Raw genomic sequence first — 26,497 nt, forward strand, 5'->3', positions numbered from 1 at the left:
CGGGGTCGTGGTGGGCTGGAGTTGATCCCAACTGTCATTGGGCGAGAGGCGGGGTTACACTTTGAACTGTTAGCTAGTCAATCACAGGGCTGACATATAGAGACAGACAACCAGCCACACTCACATTCACACCTACAGGCAATTTAGAGTCACCAGTTAACCTAACGAGCATGTCTTTGGACTGTGGGAGGAAGCCGGAGTACCCAGAGAGAACCCACACATGCACGGGGAGAACATGCAAACTCCACACAGAGAGACTCCTGACAGACGGGGATTACTTACAAGGAACCTCCTCACTGTGAGGGAACAGCACTAACCACTGCACCACCGTGCAGCCCGCCTTGTCCGCACTAGATTAGTGTTTAACTTATTAAGAAACAGTACCATTATTTTGTGCGTACAAGATATGATATTTTGTTTCACTTTTTGGGACGACACGCTCTACTAATGAAAGGAGTCTGATCCAACCTTCACAACAGGGTCCTAAGTCTGTAAGTAGACTCTCCTCCTCTGTGCCCCCCGGTGGTGGAGCAAACTACCAAACTCCATTCAATCTGCTTTGCGCCTTTAAGAAAAAGCTAAAGACCCAGCTCTTTATGAACACCTACGACCTTAATGAAATAGTTGGCGATAATGATGATGACGATGGTTTTGTTTGATAATGGCGATTATAGGACGGTTTTGAGGCTGATTAGAACGTTCAACAACAGCTGACAGTGTTGTGCTTTGCCTCTGTGCATTCCCAGTCATCACCTGTGTGTCTGATCAGACTTAAAGGCTGAGATGCTTGTGGCTGAGTAAGTAGAGTCGGTTGTCTCTCAACTGGAAGGTTGGGGTTCAATCCCCAGCTCTTGCAGCCACATGTCCTGTGTCCTCGGGCAAGTCCTGGGGCACTTAACCCCGAGTTGCTCCCACTGCTTCGGTGGTGTATGATTATGTATGAACGGGATTAGTTACTACTGATAAAGCGTCTGCTAAATGAATTGTAGAATTGTACAGGAGCTCCGTAGTTTTCTTATTTTACAAAAAAAAACAGACGTAAAGTTCTGGTCTGGAGCAGTACGCCATCAAAAAGTTTGCTGAAGCCTTCGAGGCTTTGCCTCATGCGCTGGCTGAGAACTCTGGAGTGAAAGGGAGCAAACTCATCTCTAAACTTTACTCCTCACATCATGAGGGAAACAAAAATATGGGAACTTTAGTCATCATAACCCTAACTGCTCATATAAACTGATATCATTAAGAACTAATTTATCCACACATCAAAACTAGGAACTAGACTAAGAAGTCTTCTTTTATTTACATAATTTTTTTTTATTGAAAGGAAGTTCAAAGTTTCAGTCATAATGTTTTAGAGTCTTCGGTATCAGCTGGGAGGGTTTTATTGTCGCTGACGGATCATTTCACCTGCAGTTTCCCTCTGTTAATTTCTAGTTTCACACAGTGTGATTAATGCAGATATTTATCTAAAAAAATTATTTTAAAATCCCTTCCACTAAACATCTGCAATACTAGCAATGGCCACAACAATATCTGCACTCCATTTCTTTGTGTCCACTAGTGTTTAAGTCAAGACCACACTAACTGAGACCAAGGCAGGGCGAGACCTAGAGACAAGACCAAGTCCAACCGAACTACAAATTAACTAGTTATTTGTTCCTTATGAAATGGGTGTTTTCCTTCTTCACAGTAATGACATGAGAAAATAGCCTGTCAGTGGTGGTCTTGACTGGTCTTGATTTAAAATCTGGAGTCCGCCCAGTCTGAGTAAAAGTGCGTGAGATGACAGGACGAGACCCAAACCTTAAAAAATGGTCACGGGACCGGCCTTGGTCTTGAGTACTACAACACTAGTTTCCTCTACATTCATCTCAGCAGCATCAACTTTTTTTTTTAAAAACATGGACATTATACTCTTTTTATAAAGTTTTTATGATACATTAATTTTTAAGTATTTACATAAAGAATAAAAGCTGTAAATGATTCACTCGAGATCTGAACTGTCATGCACAGAAGAAAGGATAAAATTGAACTGAGATTAATATAGACTTTTTCTTATCTTTTTTAAGGCGTGTTCAGTCCTGCATGGGTTTGTGTTAGCGGACTTCAGTCAAAGAGTGATAAACAAGATTTACAATTTGATTATAGGTGGCTCCAGCTGTGTGCTCTCGTGTCCCATTTAGTGCCTATTTCACAGATCATAAGTCACCCTCTCTCCCCCCTCTGAGTCCTCTGCTGGATCCTCGATCCTCACACCAAGTCCACTGTCAAGATCTGCATCGTTGAAGACTACTCTTGGGGTTTTCACGCCGAGGTTGTCATCGTCATCGTCGTCGTTCTCTTCTCTGCTGCTGGATGACTGTTCTTCCTCTTCTTCGTCCTCGCTGTCGTCCTCTCTGCTGTCTGGGATAATCACCACCTCCTCTTTGGCGTCTGGATCAATGTCCTCCTTAAACCAGACTGATTTGTACCCGTCATCCATGCGTTTCTCTCTGGTCAGGATGGGCTTCATCTCCTTATCGTTGTCGTCCTTGTCTGACTCTTCCTGGATGGCATCGCCACCCAAAAGGGCATGGAGCGGCACTGTGGACTTCACAATGGCTTCTTCAAGCATTAAGTCCCCAGAAGCTTTCTGTGGCTCTTCGCCCGCCATCTTCTTTCCCACCTCTGGGCTGTCTCCGCCTTCATCGTCAATGAAGGCGTCATTGGTGTACTGCATACCCTCCTTTGGACTGCCTGAACCTTGACCCATCTGGGGAAGAACAACAAAAGACCTGTTGAAGTTCTGCAGTTAAAAACTACAATTTCTATTCGCTATGAATCGCTACATTTCAATAGTTAATTTAGATTTATCACATTTTTAATCACATGTTTAAAAATCCATTATTTTGGATTTTAAAATAAAAATTGTTTGGCTTTCATTGTCATTTTAGTAGCTAAGCTGATGGAACTTTACTTGCTGTTTGTAATAAAGTAAGGACATCCTGGTAAATCGTAGGTTACGACATTAACTTGTTACGGATTAAAACGTCAAAGAAACGGTAACAAAGGTCAATGTGTGATGTCATAAGGTGGATATTACTTTGGACTCGTCAGCTGAGCTGTCTGAGAGTTTGTTAAAGTGAAATGAGACATTCAAAGACGCAGCAGTGTCCTTTTACATCACTGTGACTACAGGGAGACACTGAGGACGACTATCTACGGTGAGCCTTAAGGGACAAAATAGCATGCAATTAATCCAGATTAAAAAAAACATTATTGCATTAATTTCAGACCTTAATTAACTAGTTAATGCTGACAGCCATAATTTAAGAATATGGTCATAAATAGGAGATTTCAAAGAGTTTTTAAATTGCTATGAGGAACCAAATACATTTTAGTTTATCTTAAAGACCATTATTCTCCCCCAGATTTGGAAGCGGGCAAGAGAACTGGTTCAGACAGAAGTGATTGTACCCGACCTAAAAAGCCTCTGCATGTTTCTAATAAGCTCCACGAGCAGAAACGTGCTCAAACTAGGATCAATATTGGAGATGCTTTTGAAAAATGGAGAGAGGTTAGAACACAGAAAGGTTTACAGACCGATGCAGAGCTGGCTAAACACTGAAGCTTCAGTGTCCACCACATGGCAATCTGCGGGAGCATCGACTCTAGAGAGGAGGGGGCGGGGAGAGACAGCTCTCTACAATGTTTTGAATTTGGACTGCCGTACCCATTTTAAACACTAGGTGTCAGAATTACACATTGCTCCTTTAAGTGAAATGATAAACCCAATAATTGTAGCTCAGAGTCAGGGATGATTCTTGTAAAGCATATTAACAACTTTATGGACTTACTGTGCTTCGGAACGTGCTGGTTTCATGGATCTTTTTCCAGTCTGTTTTTTCCCTCTGGATGCGAAGGGCAAATACCACGATGACAACCAGACAGATGAACAGAAGGACACCCAGCGTTGCACCAAGCGCTGCCATGTCTGCTGGCCCATAGCCACCAGACGGTATGATCACTGTGGGGGGAAAAGGTCACTTCATTAAATTCCCCCAATAGATATCTTACTTTGCAACCACAAGGTTTATGATTCTAAAATTTGTGTTAATCATTTAAATAATATATCTATTACGGTCTATTGGTGCCTTCAAATGGGTCGTGTTTACAGAGGAGACCATATGAACGCCCGCCCTCTTACGCTATTCCCAACATCATGCCCAAGTCAAATTTTCCGGTAAACTTTGAGTTCAGGAGTTGTGACGTTTGTTTTTCAGAAATGGAGGAGCCCATGATGTTAGCCACCCAATGTAGTTTTCAGACGTGAAAGGGACCAAAAGGATCTATGGCACCTTTCTCATGGTCCTCTGCGTGGCGTTTTAACACAAATAATGTAATATTAGCATTTCCATTTTAAAAGCAAGGAGGAGAACAAGCAATGTTTTGGCATCCATGTTGCCGTTGCCTAGCAAGAGTGTTCATGGTTACCACTTGAACGTCAAGCCTTTCCTGTACACGACTTCATGCCACAATTTCACAACTTTATGAGTTCCATTTGAAGGCTACATATGGTTAGAGTTGAATGAAAGGAAAAACCAAAAACCAAAAGAAGGGAAGGATAGGCTGGAATGTTCGAACTTCAGGCCAATTAGCGTCTTAAACCAGGACTACAAACTCTTCGCCTCTATTCTAGCCAAGAGACTAGAAACAATTCTCCCAGACATCATCAACTTAGATCAGACGGGATTTATTAGACAGAGACAAACCCGGGACAGTATCAGACGTACACTGCAATATAGAAGCTGTAATACTAGGATTAGATGAAAAAAAAGGCATTTGACTCTGTAGACTGGTCTTTCTTGTATAGAGTGTTCGGGTTCAATTTCCATGAAAAGTTTGTTAAGACAATTAAAGCATTATATGACAGACCAACAGCAAAGATAAGAATTAATGGTTCCCTATCAAACCCGCCAGGTGTGAACACAATGAATGACTAGAGTGGCAGCTAGTCGTACGTCGTAGTGTGCGGCGCTGACGGACCGCAGCGCGCACGGAGTATGTGTGAATTGGCAGTAAGGAGAAAGGTGGCCTTTCGCTCCCCAATATCAGAAACTACTATAGAGCTGCACAACTAAAAACCCTGGTTGAGGTATGTAATCCATCCTATAAAGCATGGTGGAAAGAAATAGAATGCCTGTTATCGAGTGATATTCCCCTGCAAGCTGCTATTGGGGACAGTGCTTTAATTAAACACATAGAAGAGGCCAATCCTTGGATAAAGTCTTCTCTTAAACCCTGGTTTCATGTGATGACAGTACATCGAGCCAAGGGACCATTCGAGCTGTTGAGATGGATAGCCTATGATTCCAATTTCATACCTAATAAGACTGACATAACATTAAAAAAATGGGCGGATAACGGCCTGGTAAAATTCAGTGATCTCTATATAAACGGCAGCTTTAAGAGTTTTCAGGAGCTTAAAGATCATCATGGCCTAACAAACAGAGACTTTTACAGGTTTCTACAACTTAGACATTATACTGATAAATTAATAAAAAAGGATGACTTAGTCAATATGAATTCTGCCATATTGAAGGATTTCTTAAATGCATATGACTCAGATCCAGGCCTTAGAAACATCTCTAAGTTGTACAATGGTCTAAATGAGCTAGATGGGGACGACACGACTTATGTAAAGGAAAAATGGGAAAAGGAAGGAAATCTTACATTACATTCTGAAGTATGGGAGAAACTCCACAAACAACAATGGAAAAGTACATCTGCCCTGTCCTGGAGAGAGTTCGTTTCTTTAAAACGTCTGCACAAAATAATTTTGTTAACAAAAACACATCCTGTTGGAGGTCTTGTGGGGAGAAAAAGGCAAACCACAACCACATATTCTGGCAATGCCCTTTGCTCCAGAATTACTGGATTCAAGTTAAAAACGTTATGGAAAAGGTGCTCAAAGTGCCGACCCCGTTCAATTTTGCAACGCTCTATCTAGGTCTGAAGTCAGACAACATTGAGGGCTTTTCCAAAAAATACTTGTTTAATATTCTACTGATATCAAGCAAGAAAGCTCTCACCAGAAAATGGATGTCAATATACGCCCTCACGGTTGAGAACTGGATCGATGTAATCCATAATATTTTCGTGATGGAGAAACTCACATTTATTTTACGACTTGAACAACAGAAGTTTAAAAGTGGTTGGACACCTCGGACCACTTATACATCCTCATTAAATCCTACAACCAATCTCAAAATATGGACCTAATACACCTCTTCCCCCTAAGTGCTTACTAGTTTTCATTTTGTTCTTTACTTTTTGAGCTACTAAATTGTACATAGTTTATTGTTGTCAATACAAGTTTCTCTGATCAAGGAACACATGCAAGCAGCTAGGCCTAGACCCCCCCGCCCTCATGTTTCCTTTTCTGTTATATATCTCACTATGGGAGATAATAAAAGGGTCCCAAGTTGTTAATTTTAATTTGTTCTGTGGCACAAGTGACAACTCTGACTTGTAAAGTGTGTTTTTTTTTCACTAAGACTTTACTTTTATTCATCTGATAACTGATCACTTTTACAAGTTTCTCTTGAGCATTTCTCAGTATGTGAAGATTTATGACTGTAAACTTGGGTATACGTTTTTGTGAGAGTATATTTACTTTAAACTTATTTACTTTCTTTCACTGACTTATCAGTTTGCCTGAATGGGTGCGTGGGTTTGTATGTGTGCAGGTATATGTTTTTAAGTTTATCTATGTAAGCGGGGACATGTACATGTATTTATATGTATACAACAACAATCCTATTCACTTACACATCTTGGCATATGACTTTTACTCACAATGGCTTTGCCAAGCTTTGAATTTCCTTTTATTTGTCTCACCACTATTACAACCTAATTTTGAATGCTTAGACAACTGTAGCTTATACCTGTTTTATGTATCTCTTTACGTTCTGAAAAACCTTTGTAACTTTGACTAGCTGTGAAACATGTTTAAATTTTGCTCTGAATAAAAATGTAAATAAAAAAAATAAAAAATAAAAAAAGATTTTAGGCAAGCTAAAAAGAAACAGCTGCTCCTCGTTGGATGGATTCACTAATATAAAATCCTAAGCTAACAAGTTTCTTAACATTATTAATATTTTCTGTAGAAAACTTTTCTAAAAGGTATCTAGCAAATTTAGGATGAAGCTAAAGTTAGGTTTATGCTGTAGCTAATTGCTAATAAATGTTGAAGCTAATCGTCTTAAAGTTAACCAATTGAAGCTCAAACGTTTATAAAACACAGGTATCAAGCTAATGTAGAACAAAACAGTTGTGCTGTAAAGCAAAGTTAAAGCCAAATCTAAAGGCTATACAGTTAAAGCTTATACTCCACAATCAGTGTACATCTTCTTAGACTGTACTTTAAACTTTCTTGAATCAATACTTACCTTATAAGTATGGCTGTATACTTTATAATTGTTATGGTAAAGGTAAAGACGATTGAGGAAAAATTAGACACAATCTCTGTGCTTTGAAAACAACTTTGAATACATCTTCTACTGCTCATTCAGCTTGTTAGTTATTCTAGATTAAAATCCAAGTCTGAGATATTTGGATAAACACCAGTAGCTAGCTTAGCACTGATTTGCAAGACAGTCTTCTTCAATGTGTTAGCACCTGGTCAGACTGCTGTTAAATAAAAAGACAATGCTCTGGGATCGGTCACTTCCAACAAAATGTTTTTTTTTAAATTCAAAGAATGCAGCACCTGAACACAACATAAGCCCCTTTCACACATGCACTATTTCTAGAAAATTCCAAGACCGCCCGCCCCTCACATTTTCCAGTTTCCCAGAGTGGGCGATATTCCCTGTTGAACTGAAGGAGGTGGGGGTCTCAAGGGGCAGATAAAACGTATAAAGGAAGCAGTGGAAGTCACATTGAGAGTCTTTTGCGATGACCGTTTTTTCCTTGATAGGAATGCTACAGATAACTGGAAAATTGAAAGCCGCCTTGAATGCACGAAGACCCTACCAGTTTGCCGAAGGTCGCGTGATATGAACATCATCAATTTTCATGCATACCTACTGTCTTCACACTTTGTGTAAGCCTGACTTCTTGCAGACTTTCCAATTGGGGGGCTAGCAGAAATGCTTTTGGTTAAAATCGAGGTGAAGTGTTCGGCTGTTTGTGACGCACATGCAGCTCACCTGGAACGTTTCCAGACATTCTTAGGAGTACAGTGAGTGCGTGAGTTTCTTGTGAATTACAGGAATTCTCAGAGTAGCGTTTTCAGAGTAGCACAACTTCACCTACATCAACGCCGCATGGAGAAAGAAGTCTTGAAGAGGTCAAAAAGCTCCAGTCACGTTCATACTGTACACTTGAATATTCAAGAACAACTTTATCGTGTTTCGCCTTGTGGCCTTCATTGATGACCCTGATGAAGGCAACAATCTGAAAGGTGTTGGTCTAATAAAGTGTTCCTGTAATTCACAAGACACTCACTGTACTACAGGATCACTGTCCCTTAGTAGTCTTATTTCCCTCAGTGGGAAAAAAACGGGATTTAACTGAGCTACTGAGAGATAACCACCTGTTGCAGGGTGAGGTGAGCTGGCTGTCGAGATGCCTCCCTCACTGGTCACACTGGAGGAAGTGACGGAGATGGTGCTTTGGCCAGTTGTGGCGGGGTTGGTGGTTGGCACGGTATCTTCAGTGGTCTGGCTGTTTGTGGTTGATTCCCCTACAGACGGCGTGGCCGTACTGTCTGTAGTGCTCAGAGGTAAACTGGTGGTGGTGAGACCTGGGAGTACGACAAACTTTGTAACCTGCAATTTCCACATAGTCCGTGCGCACTGCGTTCTGTCAGCGTTGTGCACTACGGCGCCGTTAGCTCCAGCTCTAGTTAATGATTGTGTTTCCACAGCACACGCCGAGGTCCGTATCCATCTCTTTTTGACGGAGCCTGCTGCAAGCCCACTTCAAGCTCAACAGAATAGATTGACCCCCACAGGAAGTCAGATAGGGGAACGCAGAGTAAATTTCAAAATAAAACACAATAAGTATTTTCCATCACTTCATTATCATTACGTCAAAACAGGCACAGAAGAATCAGCAATTCAACCAGAAAGACAAAGCAACATGTTGTTTGCACGTTGTTCTGTGTACCGCTGCTCATGGCTGTGCTCCCCTGTCCTCACGGGAAGAAACGGACCCAGTAGGGCAGGGCGCACACCGACAGAGCAAAACCGAGCCGCTGACAGAACACAGCACGCACGGACTGTGTGGAAATTGCAGGTAAGGCTGATCCGGAAGTGTTATTAAGTTATTCCTACGAACTCGACTGCTAGTATTTTAAAAACACTTGTCCTATAGCTAAACCTTCAGCTGGTCTACAGTGCGCACATCAGTGTTTTTTGTGTACTTTAGAGTAATGAATCTACTTTTTGATGAGCATAGTCTGTCATGAGTGAACATCCACATGACATCCCTGAATTATAAATGTCATCACTTATATTATAGTTAATGTACAAACTCTGCAAACACACAGTTGATAAATGAGGCATCTGGATGGCTCTTAAAAATGTACCAGGAACTACACATGTTCTCCTTTTCTCTAGTTTTATACGTGCGGCCTGTATATTTGCTCAGTAGGAATCGACAGCTTCAGGCTGTGCACAAATCGCTCGCATGAGAGATGCACAAGCACTCACCTGGAGATTCTGTGGTGAAAAGGCTGCTAATGCATAATGTTTTGAACATCTGCACTAAGACTATGTTTTTATTTATCTTTTCTCCGCAAAGAAAATCACCAAGGCCACTCCCTTCACACAGTTGAACCCCCTCACTTACAGAAGAATTAAACATCAGAAAATAACAGCTGGGATGCAACATAAGTTGGAAAAACAAACAAAAAAACAACAACAGCATTTCCTGTGTTTTTCTTTGCTGTCCAGAATTAAAAACTGGATTAAAGAAAATATTCTTGGAAGTCTGAAAATGGCACAAGATGGCCTGAAAAGTTGAACTCTTATTTCTGTGTATCCATTAGAATAGACCAACCACAGGACTGTGTTATAGTGTGCGACACAATACACAGAAAAAAATCGAAATAACAGGGAATATTCAGCCTCTTATTCCTCATACAATGGATGAAGCAGTACCAACAATGCTATCAAGTTACTACATGCACACCTTGGTTCAAATTACCGTACATTGTCTGCTTGTATAAAAAAATTCCTGACCATAGGAAGATTTCAGGTGGGTACATTTCAATTTCTAGCCAAGAAATAATGTATTGTAGACAGTTTCTTCCTACCTGATTTCACCTCCATTGACAGCTGAGCTACAGCTGTCTCGTCATTAGATGTATCTGTAGCCACGATCTGGGAATGAGACATGAAGTTGAGTGCTTTGTAAGAAAATAAGAAAACAACTTAAGGTTTCCTAGATTGGTAACTCACCTGCAGAGACAATGTGGAGTCTGCGAGCTGCTTAGTCATGAATAAATATCCGTTAATAACCGAGAAATCAGTGCTGCCAGTTATGGAGTAGGTGATGTAGGGATTTAGACCCTGTGGGACCAGGAATACAAAGGTTAGTATGAGTTTCATTCCTATCTTTATTCAGAAGAAACATTTTCCCAAAACCTTTACCCTCGCTTTAAGAACAGACCCTGCTTGTGCTTACATTTGCTCTGCTTGTGCTCAACCTGGATGCTTTCACTGATTTCCTGCACTACTACTTCAGACTTTTTCCTCACACTCAGACTGCTTCCGTATGCTCTTGAAACATTTGCTGCTAGATTCCTGCCATGCTCATGTAATTGCCTTTCTGTAAGTGCAAGCTTGCAGGGTTGGGCAAAAGCAGAACACATTTAAGCACAAGCAGCAGCTATTTGAGTGGGATAGCAGTGTTGGACTTGACTGGTCTAGATTCAAAATCCGGAGTCCAACCAGTCCGAGACCGAGACAAGACCGAGTAAAAATGCTTTTGAGACCTTTAAAAAGTGGTCTCAAGTCCGGTCTCAAGACCTTTTCTGAGTACTACAACACTACCCATTCCATTGCATTAGAGGCATTTTAACTTGATTCAGTACACGTTTGCATCTCAGCCTCTAAATAACCCTTTTTTTGTGCGATGTTTAACTTTTTTCCATTTTTCAGTGTTTCTGCTCAGAAGTGCACAGAGTCTGGAATCAGTGCTTTACCCCAGCGGCAATGTAGTCATCGTCTGTGGCGAGGATGTGCAGCAGATCGTCTGTGTTGTTGGAGTCCATCGCCATGGCCCCCACTGAAGAGACGACAGCTTCATACTGAGGCCTTTGAAACCGTGGAGCGTGGAGACTCTTCACCTGAACACTTATTGTGACAGAAGTGGTCGCAAACTGAAATCTGTTCGTCTTCTGGGCAGCCTAAAAGAGAAACAAAATGGATAACAGCTTTTTAAACATATAACTGTCAAAATGTGTTACCACAGAGCTCAGGTTTGGTGATTTGAAGTTGTAAGGCAGGTAGCTCACTAAACAAACAAATGATTTCTCGACTGATCCAGTCTATTTGATTTTAGATCAATTTTAGCCTTCTACTATAGTTAAAAAACTGCAGATGAAAAGATGCGATTAAAAATTTGATACAACTCTATTAAAGACAGGGTTGGTAATTTCCTTTTTGGTTGAAATTGTCTTCAGGACCTGAAAGAAATTAATAACTCATGTCCCCCTAAAAAAAGAACAAAGAAAATCTGTCACCTGTAGCAGTTGTAAGCCTGTAAAAACTTCAACCAATGTCTGCCACAAGGTACCAATCTGATGAACCAATCAGACGCCCAAATGTTGAAAAATGCGCGCTAAAGTGCCCGCTTGGGAGCCAGAACGCGCTAGAATACAGGAAATTGCATCTACTTAATTGAAAATCTCCCCCAGACCCCCTAGGGATTTATTTCCTTCAGACATCCATGTCTCTGTGTGTTCTTCACAGTCCAACATTGAATCTACACAGTTCTCGTGGATGCTGATCCTAACTACAAACTAACTTGAGTAGTCTGTCTAGTTAGTCTGTTTTAAGGCTATATAATGTGCCATTTGTATAACATATAAACATGTCTAAAGTGCCCTCGAAAAACATGCAGAATTTAGTGCCCTCTTCAATGGCGAGAACGCGCTGTATGTGCCCTTTTTTTTCTTTTCGCCCCTGCCCTTCAAAAAGTCTGTGCATGCCACTGGTTGTCAGTGGTAGCTATGGCTCTTGTTCAAAGATGTTTAGGCATCTAGGTAAAAGCTGAGCTTCATTCTGTTGATTGTTTGTCTTAGATTTATGTCATAACTGGGTCTCTGTCGTTCCAGTTACACCAGCACGTTACGCACAACGCCTGCTGGTATCCTGGGTTAGCACGTTCTTTTCAAAGGTGTTAAATACAGACACTGTCATAATCACCGCAATTTTTGTCAGGCTTGGTAAATCGCAATGCGTGTACTAAGTTAACTTGTTTGCATTTTCTCCTCCCAGTATTTTGCATGTTAGGGCAGAAACGCCCCATATTGCATATTCAGTAAGGCAAACGTACTAAATGCTCATTTGAAAGACGCAATCCTCACTGCGCGCCGTTAGTAGATCAGATAGCACTTTTTTTGCTGGTGGTATCAAGTTTGCACACGTTTTAAGACACGCAAACCTTTAGTAAATCTGGCCCTAAGAGTATGGAATACTAAAAACACAAAGAAAAGATCATGTGAACACATGGGATCAGCTCAAGTGAAGAGTTTGTTTTTACCAGCACAGTCAGACTGATTGTCCCCACCACGTCGGCCGGCTTCAGCATGGTGATGAGTCCTGTGTTTAAGTCTATTGCAAATAGACCGCCACCATCTTCTCCTAAAACACACACACACACACACATGCACAGGTTGAACTGGTCCCACCTGCCTATAACCAACAACTTATTTCTGAAACACAAAACCACTAACCGCTGTTGATTCATTACAATAGGAGATGCTTACCGCCCACAAAGGAATATGTTATCTCCTCATTTATCCCAGAGTCTCCATCGATGGCCTTAAGTGGTCCTGGTTTCAGGGGCAATGCACCAATCTGCAGAGGAGAAAACACTTTATCATGATTATCATGGATAATAATAATAATAACGAGGAAAAGTGTCCTTTAGAAAGAGAGGGAAAAAGTAGAAGGCAGACTCTGAAGGCTGTCTTAAGAGTCAGATTTTTAACAGTTTCTCCAACGCTGCAGCAGCATCCTGCAATTTATGGAAACTCCTGAAACTGTCAATACCACAATCATGGATACTTTTTGCAGTGTTTAGTCTGTAATCCTTTTTCACATCACAGTTCAGAATAAACTTTTTTTTTTAAAGTGTTACCACAATGGAAGCATCACCTCTTGTTCATTTAAGACAACCCTCCCGGTGTAGCCTGCGCTCTGGCAGATCAGAGTCCCGTCCATGTTGTGCATGGTGCATGGCTGGAACCACGGCGGTCTGTTATCCACATCCGTGATGGCAACATTGATGGTGGTGGTAGCAGTGTGAGAAACACCGCCACTTCCTCCTGTCAACGGTGTGTCCTTAAAAAATTTAATAAAAACGTATCACAAATGATATCGTATGACCCAAATGTTTCAAGTTAAAGGAGCAGTATGTAACTCTGACACCTAGTGTTTATTGGTACTGCAGTCCAAATTAAAAACATGGTAGAGAGCTGTCTAACCCCGCCCCCTCCTCTCTAGAGTCGATGCTAACGCAGGTTGCCATGTGGTGGACACTGAAGCTTCAGTGTTTATCCAGCTCTGCACCGGTCTGTAAACCTTTCTGTGTTCTAACCTCTCTCCATTTTTCAAAAGCATCTCCAATATTGATCCTAGTTTGAGCACGTTTCTGCTCGTGGAGCTTATTAGAAACATGCAGAGGCTTTTTAGGTCGGGTACAATCACTTCTATCTGAACCACTTCTCTTGACCGCTTCCATCACTGCAACACCTGTTGGTTTGACCTGATAACTGCTCTCATATCTGGCAAACCGAGGGGTGTCCAAAACGGCCGTGTGGGGGGTGCCTTAAAACTGCCTACCTTCTCTGGTTCAAACAAATCCAGAGCATTCAGGACCAGAATCTAAAGTTAGAAGGAGGACATACTGGCTGTTGCATTGTTGTCAGAGAAGCCAGCACTTCAACATAGCATGTTTCCTTAATGTCTGATCATACAGTAAGGTCACTTTATCATTTCATTCAGTATATATCTTACATATTGCTCCTTTAACTTGCCTTTTATCAAAGTTAGACAGAACTTCTACTTAACAAGCCATATGCACTTATGCACTCTGAGTTATGTTTATGCATTTTATTCAAATATGATTTGCCGCTAATTCACACATCGATGGCAGCAAGATAGGATGTAAGCAACACTAGATCAAAAGCAAATATATGGATAGGTGGAACCAAGGTGGACTGAGGCCTGGGATTACTGAACAACCTGCTAAATCGGCTTAGTTCATGACCATGTTCATTTAATGTCTGACTTTCAGAGTCTGAAAGAAACATAAAGTTAGAAAAAAGGAAATCAGTACTCACCTGGGCTCTTAATATCAGCTGGACATTTTTGACTTTGTCGTATTCCAGAGGTGTCTCAACGAGGAGAACAGCGCTTCTAGAAGACGCTAGTTTGAATGCATTCTGCAGGAGTCAAAATCAAACAGGAGGAAAATTAAACTGTTTAGATCTGACTTTAATCGAGCGTATATTATTGAAAAGTCAACAGGGTACCTCGTTACACAGCCTATACGTTCTCAGGTGCGCACGGTTGCAGGAACATAACATGAAAGATGAATAAAAACTCTGTGGCCCACTTAAAGTAACTTTACTGTATTATAATCTTGAACTGCCTCAGTCCGTGTGCTGTATGAACAATGGACGTAGGCTCCGTGATTCCTGCTTTTGAAACCTCAAGTTTTAGCATTTTTGCCTTTGTCCTCTTGTTTTTTTTATGTTTCTATCCTGGTTGTCATCACACCTTGATAGCGACTTGTTCGTAAGTGGTATCAATGCCCTAAAGTAACATCTGTTAAACTCTAACTGGGACCAAAGCTTCCAAAGCAATAACATGTTGCTGTATCATAAAAGACTTGAAGCCAATGACTGAGACCATAACCTCATGAGGAAAGATTTTTACTCCTAACTGGATTCATAAAATCAAACTTCTTTTTGCAAACAGGGGAGTATAAATATAGGCAAATCTGTGTTATATTATTTGTATGCATGAAGGAAAATCATGTCCGGCATGAATTTTGAAGACAAGGATTTTGTGCTCTTTGGATGGCCATTTTTTTCTCTTCTGTATGAACTTTGTTAACTATAGGAGCTGGTCTTGCTGCTTGTCTTTATTTTGTTATATTGTACTGTGTATAAGTGTGTATGACTGTATGTGTGTTGGACCCCAGGAAGAATAGCCAATGCATATGCTGGTACTAATGGGGATCCTAATAAAGAAAGAAAGAAAGCCCCGTCTGGCTTTTAGATAAATATGAGGGTGAGGGCTCTTCCGAGAGCTGGTTAAAAGAAAGTCCATTTCTGTTCTGGCAGTTATTTATAAATGGTAAGAAAATATGAGGGTCAAACTAAATAAATGGATTCCACATTAAAAAATCAACATGAGGTCTTACCGAGTCCGACGTCAGTGAGTAGAAGATTTCTGAAGTTTCGTCTAAATCTATGGCAGGGAAGTTGCCCACTGATTTGTCTACAGGAGACATCTGGGACAAAACAGTACAGTCAGTGTCTGGGACTGAACTCAAAGAAAAATATACTAAAAAACACTGTTTGGTTTAAGGTGTTTGATCAACCCTCACCTCTTCGACGGTGATATTGTAGGGGTTCATATCAAAGGTTGGAGGATTATCATTCACATCCTTCAGAATTACAACAATGACGATGCCCAACTGGAAACCAAGAGACACATATTTTGTTATTGACTTCATTATATTGTTTATAATATATTATGCCTTATTACAACAATATGTTAATTGTTTTGTTGAAAGATATCAAGAACTAGAGATGAGTCAAACACTGACATCCGACTCTGATCTGCAATAAGAGCCAAACTGTGACACCTCAGGGAACTCCCTGTCTGTATAACGTGTTCAAATGTGTACAAACCCTTAGCTTTTCCAGCCTGCTTTAAAAACCTTTGAATTCTCCTCCAGAACCTGTTAAACATCTTTAAGCCCCAGAAGAACTACTTGACAAACCTTTACGACCTTCCCATGCCTTTGAGAAAAAAACGTCTCATTTACATCCTTTACGAAGAACCCGTACAAGATTTCTAACCTCCAGGTTATCCTCCTCCCAATGCATTCTTCTTGGCCGTTCTTAAGCTAGCTCAGCTCACTTTAGAGTGTGAATGACTCGGCTCATGCTCAATGAGAACACGTGTATATGCACAAGGTAGGCTTTTCTAGTCTTCAGACTATTCAAAGCTCTTTTACAGCTCAGGTCACACCTACACTTTCACACACTGATGGCAGAGGCTGCTATGTAAAGTGACCATCATAAGTAAGTAATCCCATTCATATTCCGCTGACAAAGCAGCGGGAGCAATTTTGGGTTAAGTGTCTTGCCGAAGGACACATCAGACATGTTGCTGCAGGAGCTGGGGATTGAACCCTCTAACTTCTGGTTGAGGAACCACAGACTCTACCAACTGAGCCACAACCACCCCTAATGTAAGCCATCCAATTATTTTGTTTTGAAGTAGATCCCATTCTGTTCTGTTTTTTGCCAGAAAACTTGATTTAATATTCGATCTAGGAATGTGAGAATATCATCAAATATAAAAAAAAGTGATTGTAAGAGGGGAAAAAAAGCCTACCCTCTCTCTAACAAAAGACTGAATTAGTCATTAAAAACCCCATTTCCAGGGCGCTGGTGGCACAGTGGTTAGTGCTCGCGCCCCATGTATGGAGGCTATTGTCCTAAACGCGGGCAGCCCGGGTTCAAATCCAGCCTGTGTCTCCTTTCCTGCATGTCATTCCCCACTCTCTCGCTCCCTGATTTCTGACTCTATCCACTGTCCTATCTCTCCATTAAAAGCCCAAAAATAGATCTTAAATAAAACCCATTTCCTAAAACCTTGTGACACTATGGGGGGGCTGGATAGACTAGCGGTTATGACGCCCGCCCCACGTAGCCTAGACTCGGCCCTTTGCTGCCTGTCATCCCCCTACTCGTTCTTCCCAACGTTTCCCGTCTCTCTTCAGCTGTCCTATCCAATAAAGGCAAAAAAATCAACCAAAAATAAAAACCAAACTATCAAAAACTAAAAAGAAAATTTGTGACGTTGTGTCAAATGTAGATAAACGCAGAATGTGATGATTTGCAAAAATGTGAAACCCATATTTAATTGAGGGCCTGAAGATCACGACTATTCAATATTGGTTTTCTGCCCACAGAGATTTCTTCACATTCTCTGAATCTTTGACTGATAAAACGTAGACGACGAAATTCCCAGATTCTTCGAAATTTTATGTTAGAAACATGATTCTTCTGCTAGCAAATCCCCTCCCCATCAGTATTTTAACCAATCATGTTACTTCCCTGTTGCCGGTAAACCTTATTAACTGGGAGATGCACCACCAGGTGTTTTCTTTTTTAAACATTATTTACAGTCTTTTGATGCTACTATCATAACTTTTTAAAATTGTGATGCTGCCATAAAATCAAAAATGGGCATATAATATTCCAAAACAATTTAATGTCTCATCATTTTGATATGTTGATATGTTTGAAATAAATACGGGATGTCAGTGTTCTGAGAAGCGTCACATTTTCTTTTACAAAATGGGGTTGTAAATAGTTTAAATATTATAAAAGCTTAGAAAATAAATAGTTTAAATATTATAAAAGCTTAGAAAATAAATAGTTTAAATATTATAAAAGCTTAGAAAATGTAAAACAGATTTTAGAAATCTCTAATGTCTCAAATCTCTTCAACCTGAGTGGATGGTTTTACCGTAATGCTGGAGGCGGGGTCAGTGCAGGCGATGTTGACTGTATGAATTTTCGATTCCGTCTCCGACTGTGAACAAAACAAACGTCATGCTCAACAGCCGGGTATTTTAACAGAATACATCAACTGAGTTAGACATATTCTACCGTACCTCAAGGTCAAACACCCTATTGGATTTCAACTTGTGTCCTTCGAGCCTGAATGGGTTGTCAGTGGCTGGCGATGTGAAAGCGAGGGTTATCGTTGATTGGGCAGTGATTGTCACAACATCAACACCAGCCGCCTGGTTTTCTGCAAAATCAACGTTTAGAGGAGCAGAACAAACTGGGGAGAGAAGAACACAGGTGTACAGTTAAAGAGACAGTATCCATATTCCTCTATTGTTATATCCATTTACTGTAGGGTGACCATACGACCCGATTTGACCAGGACTGTCATATTTTCAAGCTCCCTGTCCCAAGTCACTACAAATATCTATAAAACACTAATATGTCCTGATTTGGAAGAGTCCATGTCCCGGTTTTAACCACCATGCGTGAAAAAACTGATTTGTCCGTATATACATTAATCTGTGTGGTGCCAAGGTTGTTGCTGTTTTGACCAATAGAAGAACATCAACAATGCACCACGTGTCAAAGTTCAACACTGATTAAAGTGTACATGTGTCAATCAATCTCGGGGTTGCGTCTGTTGTTTTGCTATCCTAGCTTATGCTAACAGGATGTGCTGCATAACTAGAGAGTTATAACTTCCCAAAGGCCATCTTGGAAGACCCTCAGCACCCCCTACATACAGAGTTTAGACTTCTGCCGACAGGGCTGAGGTTCACTTATGTTAGGAGGGCCAAATCAAACAGATACCTGAGGTCGTTTGTCCCTTCAGCTGTTGGGTTTTTAAATAAGCTGTAGGCATTGTTGCCTCTACACTTTTACTATGCACTGTTGGTTTTTGTGTCCCTTATCTCACTCACGTCCATCATGATGATTTCCATGGTAGTTGTGTTTAATATGTATGTATTTATTTATGTCATTTTGATGTTTTTTTTAAGGATGTATTGCCTGTATGGACCTCTGTTGCAAACCAAATTGCCCCTCGGGTACAATAAAGATTTTCCAAATCCTCGAAAAGTAGCAGGAAATGAATATGTTGCGTTCTGCACACACTGAAAGTGTCAATTTTCAGTCACCCACGGTGGAACTATGGGCATACAAAGCCATATTAAAACGAGCAAACACAAGCGGTGGCTACAGGCTGGAAGTTGCCTTGCTAAGATCTACTTCAGTGAGGAAAACGCTGGTGACAACCAACTTAAACGGGCTGCTCAGGAGGAAACCTTGTGTGACCAGTGCTAGGTATTGATCTGGTAATAGACAAATGAATATGCTCTATTACACCAATGCAGTCCTTGTGTTTTGTGTTTACTGGTGTTATATTTTTCAAATAAAGTTTTGGATGATCTTGGGAGACATTTTTCCTATGCTCCTTTGTGCAAACTCAAGTGGAGGGGGATTGGAGGTGTGTCACTGGAGGAGAGCGGAGGCTTCAGAATAGCGGAGGTGTCGTCAAACAGAAGTTTGTTGTGGTTTAAGCTGGTGCTCAAGGGCTCATCTACTGGATCAAAAGACACACATTCTTCCTTTAAATGACCATTATATTTCCAGTCAAGTACCTAACAGGAGTTACTAAATGTTGTTATATTGCAAAGTGTCCCATGTTTATACAACCTGCAAACTGGTTAAAAAAAGTAGTGTATGACAATATTGCCCTCATATCAAATTATAGCACCTATAGAGTTTGACATCTGAGGAATATGGCCACTGTGTAAAAATTGTGAATTTTACCAACAAGTGAACAAATTGAAGAGGAAATAAACAAGTATATAAAACAGGGTTGACTTTATACTCTTGGTTAGTTATTACCATTCCTTGACTGATTTGTGTTCAAAAGACATATCCATACACAAATTAATAAAAAAAAAGCCTTAGTTGAAATAAAACATTTGAAACATCAGCACTCATAGTAAATGACTCCAACCCTCACATTTCTGGCCTCAGCATACATATCGATTTTACTTCCTGGTTCAGTTTCATGAGCTCGTCCTCTGGTTTTATTCCAAGTCTACATAGTTTTCCTTCATCGACACATCGTGTACTAGTTTAAACTGGTTTTCGGTACCATATGTACCAATAAGCACACTGTTATAATAATAATAATAATATATTGGTTTTTTATAGCGCTTTTCTAGGAACCCAAAGACACTTTGACAAAATATAAAACCATAAAACAAAACAAAAAACGACGAGGACAAAACGCTTATCAAGCACGCTGTTTTCTAAAAAAGTGTCACAGTCGGTTAGATTAAACAAACATGCCTCAGTCGGCAGATTTCAGTACTCACTCTGGGCCTCAGTGGATGTTTGGAGCAGAATCAGAAGTAAAAAGCTGAAACACGTCCTCACAGTGAATTGTGAATAAATCCCCTCCATGTCTCCGACTGTAATGTCTGAACTGATCGTCCTCTGTCTCTGTGTTTTCTGCTTATCTGCTCGGCTTTATTGCTGCAGTGGACTTTTCCCCGTCATAAAAACATAACACACGTCTGTTTGCTGGGAAGTCATTTAAGACCCTTTTTTTCTCATACTAATTGTCCTTAATTTGACTAGTTTGACTTAAAGCAGGTCATGGTTTAATGATTACAGAAGTAGAGAGTATTAATAACAGCTGTAATTTAGTTTTCTATCGATTAGTATTGTGTATAAGCACAACCTCGACGATCCTCCCCTCCCACTCTGCTTTTATCAAGAGTTTCCTGGTTTCCAACAACATGGACAACATGGCAACAACACAGGACAAACAAAACACAAATACACAGATTTCAAACATTTAACATGTATATTGTACATGTATATTATAGGTGGGAGGAGAGATTTCTAAGGGGTTCACGTTTGATAAGAATAATAAGGTATCATCTGCATACAGACATTTCACTTTTTCTTACATTACATTGTACACTTTACATTACATTACACTTTACATTTTATCTTTATTTGTTTCTCTGTTAATGTAGGATCGTTCTGGACAATCAAACTCCCACACATAGAGGATAGATACAACTTGGCATTTACATGTAACATATAAACAATGTAATACTTCTGTTTACCAGGACAAAGATGCACATCATAATTACTTTTAAAATCCTGTCTTTTGGTGTAATTCATTGCCATTATACTGGAGATACTGAGCTCATTTGTTTTATTAAGCCAGACCATTGTTGGCATATAAAGTTATATAGGTTTACATAATTAAGCTGGTGATGTCATTTTGGAGTCTGCGCAGGGAGGAAATTCTGGTGGAGCAGAGGTATCTGCTTATCAAAGTACATATTTAATTTACAGATAAAACATCAAAGAGCCCTCTGGTGGTAACAGTCAGAGGTGCTGTTTGTCAATAGGCAAGGCAGGCGACTGCTTGGGGCCCAAGTCCAGTAGGGGGCCCCCAGGGGCTGACAAACTTTAAAGCACAGCAGTGGCTCAAAATGTGCAAATTTTGCACCAACAGTTGTAAACCTCCCTAAGAGGGCCCTATCCGACAGCACTCATTGTCATTGCGCTGATAAGCGTTGCACGCATTTTTGCTTTGGAAATCAAAGTTTGTCATGGAAGGAAAAATGAAGAGGAATTATCCGCCTGGGAGTGAAAGAAGAACGAGAGAAAGAGGAAGTCAAGAGTCGGGAAACTGGCAGACATAATGGTGATGAATGCTGGTTGGAGGGACCCCAACAGACTTTAGAATCACCACAGGGTACAGTCCACAGCAGAACAGATTCTTGTGTGTGTGTGAAGCAGACACTGTAGTGGAAAAATACTATCTGTCTGTTGCCTTCGTCTGACCTTAAAAGATTAGGATGTTTGTGCGTCATTTAGCAATTAGAAACTTAATTAAAAACTCTGTATGGCCTGGGTCTGTATCTCCAACAGGAATACTCCTTTGTGGCCTCGGTCTGTATCTCCAACGAGGACACTCCTCAGGATCTGGGTACAGCATGACCTTAGATCAGTGCCCTCCTGACAAAGGAGTTTCTGTTGATGTTCCTCTGTACCAGGTGCCTTATAGAAGCTTGCATAGATAAATCACCAGACAAACTAGCAGAAGGTGTAGTCACTAGGGCAAGCTGAAACCAATGACGATATATCACTCATGTATATGCAAAATACCTACACCCTATGAAAGTATAAATATGCTCTGCAACCTGGACTGCCCCGGGAATCTTTGATGCACTTGTGACTGATGTTACTTTTGTAGCTGATTACCCCTTTTGCAAAAGAACTTTTTACTTTATGCAATAAAATACACAAAGACAAAAGACTTTGACTTGAGATCTTTTTTACCAACAGAAAAATCCACAACAACACTCACAGTCATGCAAAGTTCAATAACTATTGTGTTTGTTACATTTCTTCTCACTGTTCCTCCTCTACTCTGATATTAAGCTGCCCACAGCGCTGCAGGAGCCGCATTTGTCAACAGAGCTGTCGATCATGGCGATAATCTCCTTTATATAGCATCAAATCACAAATTAAAACTTGGAAAAGTGAACACATGGGCATAAATCAGCATAATAAAAACTATAATGACAGAAACAATATATGAGTTAAAATGTATTTGACGTGTTTTTATTTTACAGTTAACATTTGTTAACATTGAGGAGGCGGAGCTTATTATCTATAGTTAGCGTGCACTCACACTAGGCAAGCGAGCATGCCCAAGCACGCATCACCCTCAAAGTCCAGTTAGTTTGACTAGTGTGAGTGCTCCGCTCCAAGCTCAAGATCGGTACACTTCCTAGGCCCGGGCACAGATGGAAGAGGTGTGCTTCGGCACGGCACAGTTCATGCACAAGCACACGCAGGGGTAACAACATGGATTCATGTCCTTCATTATGGAGAAATCCCAGAGTTTTCTGGCTGTATCTGAATGTAAAGACAAAAAAAAAGCCACAAGTCAGTAGCTGTCTTGTTCTTTGTGTTTTTCTCTGATGTCAGGACGTGGACTCGATCACGTGTCCCTTTTATTTTCTTTTTTTGTCCGTCTGTGTTGTAAACAGTATGGGGCAACTGCAGTCAGTCGGGGGAGCTAAATGTTTTGATTCTCTTTCAGGGGCTGCCTGCCCTAGCCTCCAATGTCCCTGGAGCTTTAGAAAGTACTGCCCCCCAGGGTAGGGTATCTTTTATAAATACTGTAAAACTCTACCTCATGTAAATGAACCCATCAGTCACATCATTACATTTTTTTATTATCATGTTTACTTCAGCATCTTTAGAACAACTCACCACTGCACTATTATCTAATTTAGTCTTGTTAGTCTTTGATTATTTTGTGTTTATTGTGATATTTAAAGTTATACCTTTGTACAAAGAGAGCACAGTTCCCCAAAGTAAAATTCCCTTGTGTGTAGAGGCATACCTGGCCAATAAAGCTGATTCTGATTCTGAGTCTTTTACCCCAGAACTAAATTTAGACAATGGGTCCTGAGGTCGAAATGCACATAGTTTCTCAAAAGGTCCCACGCTCTGGGGGAAAGTTCCTCCGTTTTTTTTGGTCTATTTTTATTTCTAGAGATTGGAAAAAAAGTCAGGATGGGATATACACAATTTCCCAGTTTTTCCACAATTTCCCAGTTTGGGATCAATAAAGTAAATCTATGTCTATGTCTATATTTTCTTTTCTATTTATTGTATGTGTAAGAATATAATTCTGGTCTCTTTTACTAGATGAAGATGTCTCATTAGCCAGTTGTGTAGCCTATACGACACAAAAACAAAATAAACTGGATAATAAACTGTGTAAGTAGGCTAAATGCTCCATTCAGTTATGAAATACAAGACACAACTTGAGTACTTTCCAAAACATATTTTAATGACAAAGATATCTGTTTTTCTTCATTACATATTAAAACAGCTGCATTTATTCTTTATTCAGAACATCAGAGACAAGTGTGCCCTCCCTAAACGAGCTCTTCTCTCTGTTCTGTCACCGTGGAGCGCCCTCTACAGGTCGTTCGGCCAGTTGTTGAAGACAGACGGACACATGTACTGTTTCAGCAGCAGGTTCACTTTCTCCACGTCTCCTCCCACCCCGCTGAGGACGAAAACACACAAAGTGAGGTACCAAAAATCCGTTTCTGTGTCTGTATACTTATGACGGCAACAGAATGATCCTTTAACATTGATGTGTCTCTCACCTCTTCTTGACGCTCTGTACGCGGCGCAGGAAGGCGCAGATGGAGCTGTGTTTCGCTTTAGATCGCAGGAACTCTGCGTATCTGTTGGAGAACTCGATGTCTCCCAGCTGCCTCCTGCGCTCCAGACCTGGCGACAGCAGCTGCCTGAAACACGCGGCACGATTATACCAGCATGCAAACACATTATCTGATTTTTTATTCACCTCACAATGTAGCCGACTTTACAGGGTTAACTTAATGCAATTTGGCTGTTGAAGCCAAAGCACCACATGAAAATAAATATTTATTGTCTCACCAAAAAGATTGTTTTTTTTTATTGTTTTGTTCTTCTTTCGGTTTTAACACAGTGGAGTTTAAACTCACCTGAGTCTCGCCTCGAGCAGAGCGTCGGCTGAGTTCACCTCGGACAAAGACCACGGTGCGTTCAGGGGTTTGATCTGAGTCAGGAAACTCTCCAGCTCATCTTCTTCCCTGTGGTTACACGACAGAAAGAGAAAACATTCAAACAAACATAAAGAACAATTTCAAAGATTAACAATTATTATTTTGTTACTCAGCAGGAGAATTAAACAAGGTTTTATCTTTACTTAGCTAACAGTTTAATGCAAATAACTTTGGTTTATGGTAGTTTTTTTAAACATAAAGAGACGTATTTGGATGATGTAGAACTGTGTGCGTCTTTTTGATCCAGTAGATGTCACCCTTGAGCACCAGAATGAAACCAAAACAAACTTCTGTTTAGTGACACCTCCTCTATTCTGAAGCCTCCGCTCTCCTCCAGCGACACACCTCCAACCCCTCTCCACTCACAGTCACTCAAAGGAGCTATCAAATGCAATGCTCCACATTTAAGCACCATGAAGCACAAGTGGCAGACAAAATTGTCCTTTGCTGGAGCTGCAATCCCCTGTGTCCTGCATTGTTGTGTTAGCATGCTAATGTAGGCGCCCTTTAGTTAGCTCATAGCTTCACATTGCATGTAAACTGACACAGAATGAGCGTAATCTAAAAACATTTACAAGACATTTAAATAATCAGTGAGTATGTTCTTCTTCTTCTCTCTAGTCCTTGACTAAAACAGCTTTTATACAGAAGGGGAGGAGCCGGCCGTCCCGTCCATGTAAACACAACTCTCACAACAACACAGCCAGCGGTACTCGAGCTTCTCACTCATTGTAGACAGTCATGACTCAAAGACACATTTACACAGGATAGACTTGATTTCTGATATTTTAATGTGTAAAATGTCCCACGTTCTTCCTTTAATCTTATTTTTGACTCTTCAGTGTGTGTGTGTGTGTGTGTGTGTGTGTGTGTGTGTGTGTGTGTGTGTGTGTGTGTGTGTGTGTGTGTGTGTGTTCAGGTACCTGAGAGGAAGTGATGTGGCGAGATGGAGAAGGGCCAACAGCAGGAACATCTGAGTCACACTGATTGAAGGCATCATGATGAAGATGAGGATGAGGATGATGGTTTCCAGACTCCTAATACTACATTTGCAAGAGCAATAAAATTAAATGTGGAAGCTCACAGAACAAAAATGACTGCAGCTAAACATGATTACAGTGATACTTAAAAACCCTGCAGACTTTCAAAGGAAGAAGAGCTGATGAAAGGGACCATTATTCATTTATAATATTTGGTTTCATGACGCACTTTTAATCTTGCAGAATCTTATTGTTTCTATCTTGTGTAATTTACATTTTACTCTTGATCACCTTTTTTTCTAAACATTTGAATGATAGTTTTTGTTCTATAGCCTACTATAATAAACCCTGAGGAGATCACAGACTCTTTTAGGCTTTACATACATTCTCAGAAAACAGTTTTTGAATATAATTTTTTTTCTGATTACAAATTGGGTTGATATCAAAAAATTTGCACTTAAAAGATGCACCTGTGAGGAAATGATGATTGTGTGATCATTTCAATTAAGTGATAAAAACAGCAATGTTTTCATGTTCATGATTTCTGACGCTTATATTAAAGGGATACTTCACCCATTTGCATTAAGCTTTGTATCATTAGAAACCTGGTAGTATTTTTGCTGGGGCGGACTGGTAGTGTAGGTGCTCCCCCCCCCCTCCAAAGACTAAACTCCACACCATGGGAGGCCGGGCCTTTTGCTCCACTGCTCCCAGTCTGTGCAATACTCTCCCCGACCACCTTAGGGCACCACAGTCTGCGGACGCTTAAAACCCACCTCTGCAACGGAGCCTTTTTCTAGTGTTTTTAGTTTCCTTAGCTGCCTTTCTGTTTTTATGATCTTTTT

General features: G+C 40.6%; 1 protein-coding gene across 1 annotated transcript; it reads right to left on the reverse strand.

Moving 5' to 3' along the window:
* Positions 1-2,120: 2,120 nt before the first annotated feature.
* Positions 2,121-20,542, reverse strand: cdhr5b (cadherin-related family member 5b). The gene is made up of 15 exons (XM_061036979.1): positions 20,386-20,542; positions 18,139-18,311; positions 17,973-18,056; positions 15,832-15,978; positions 15,646-15,735; positions 14,558-14,659; positions 13,371-13,556; positions 12,980-13,070; positions 12,754-12,854; positions 11,192-11,395; positions 10,446-10,556; positions 10,301-10,367; positions 8,576-8,785; positions 3,834-4,003; positions 2,121-2,749 (listed from the first exon to the last, which is right to left on the reverse strand). The coding sequence occupies exons 1-15, from the start codon at positions 20,471-20,473 to the stop codon at positions 2,189-2,191; spliced, it is 2,385 nt and encodes a 794-aa protein (XP_060892962.1). The 5' UTR covers positions 20,474-20,542; the 3' UTR covers positions 2,121-2,188.
* Positions 20,543-26,497: the final 5,955 nt, after the last annotated feature.

This window comes from Labrus mixtus, chromosome 4, assembly GCF_963584025.1.
Source record: "Labrus mixtus chromosome 4, fLabMix1.1, whole genome shotgun sequence".
Classification (NCBI taxonomy): Eukaryota; Metazoa; Chordata; class Actinopteri; order Labriformes; family Labridae; genus Labrus; species Labrus mixtus.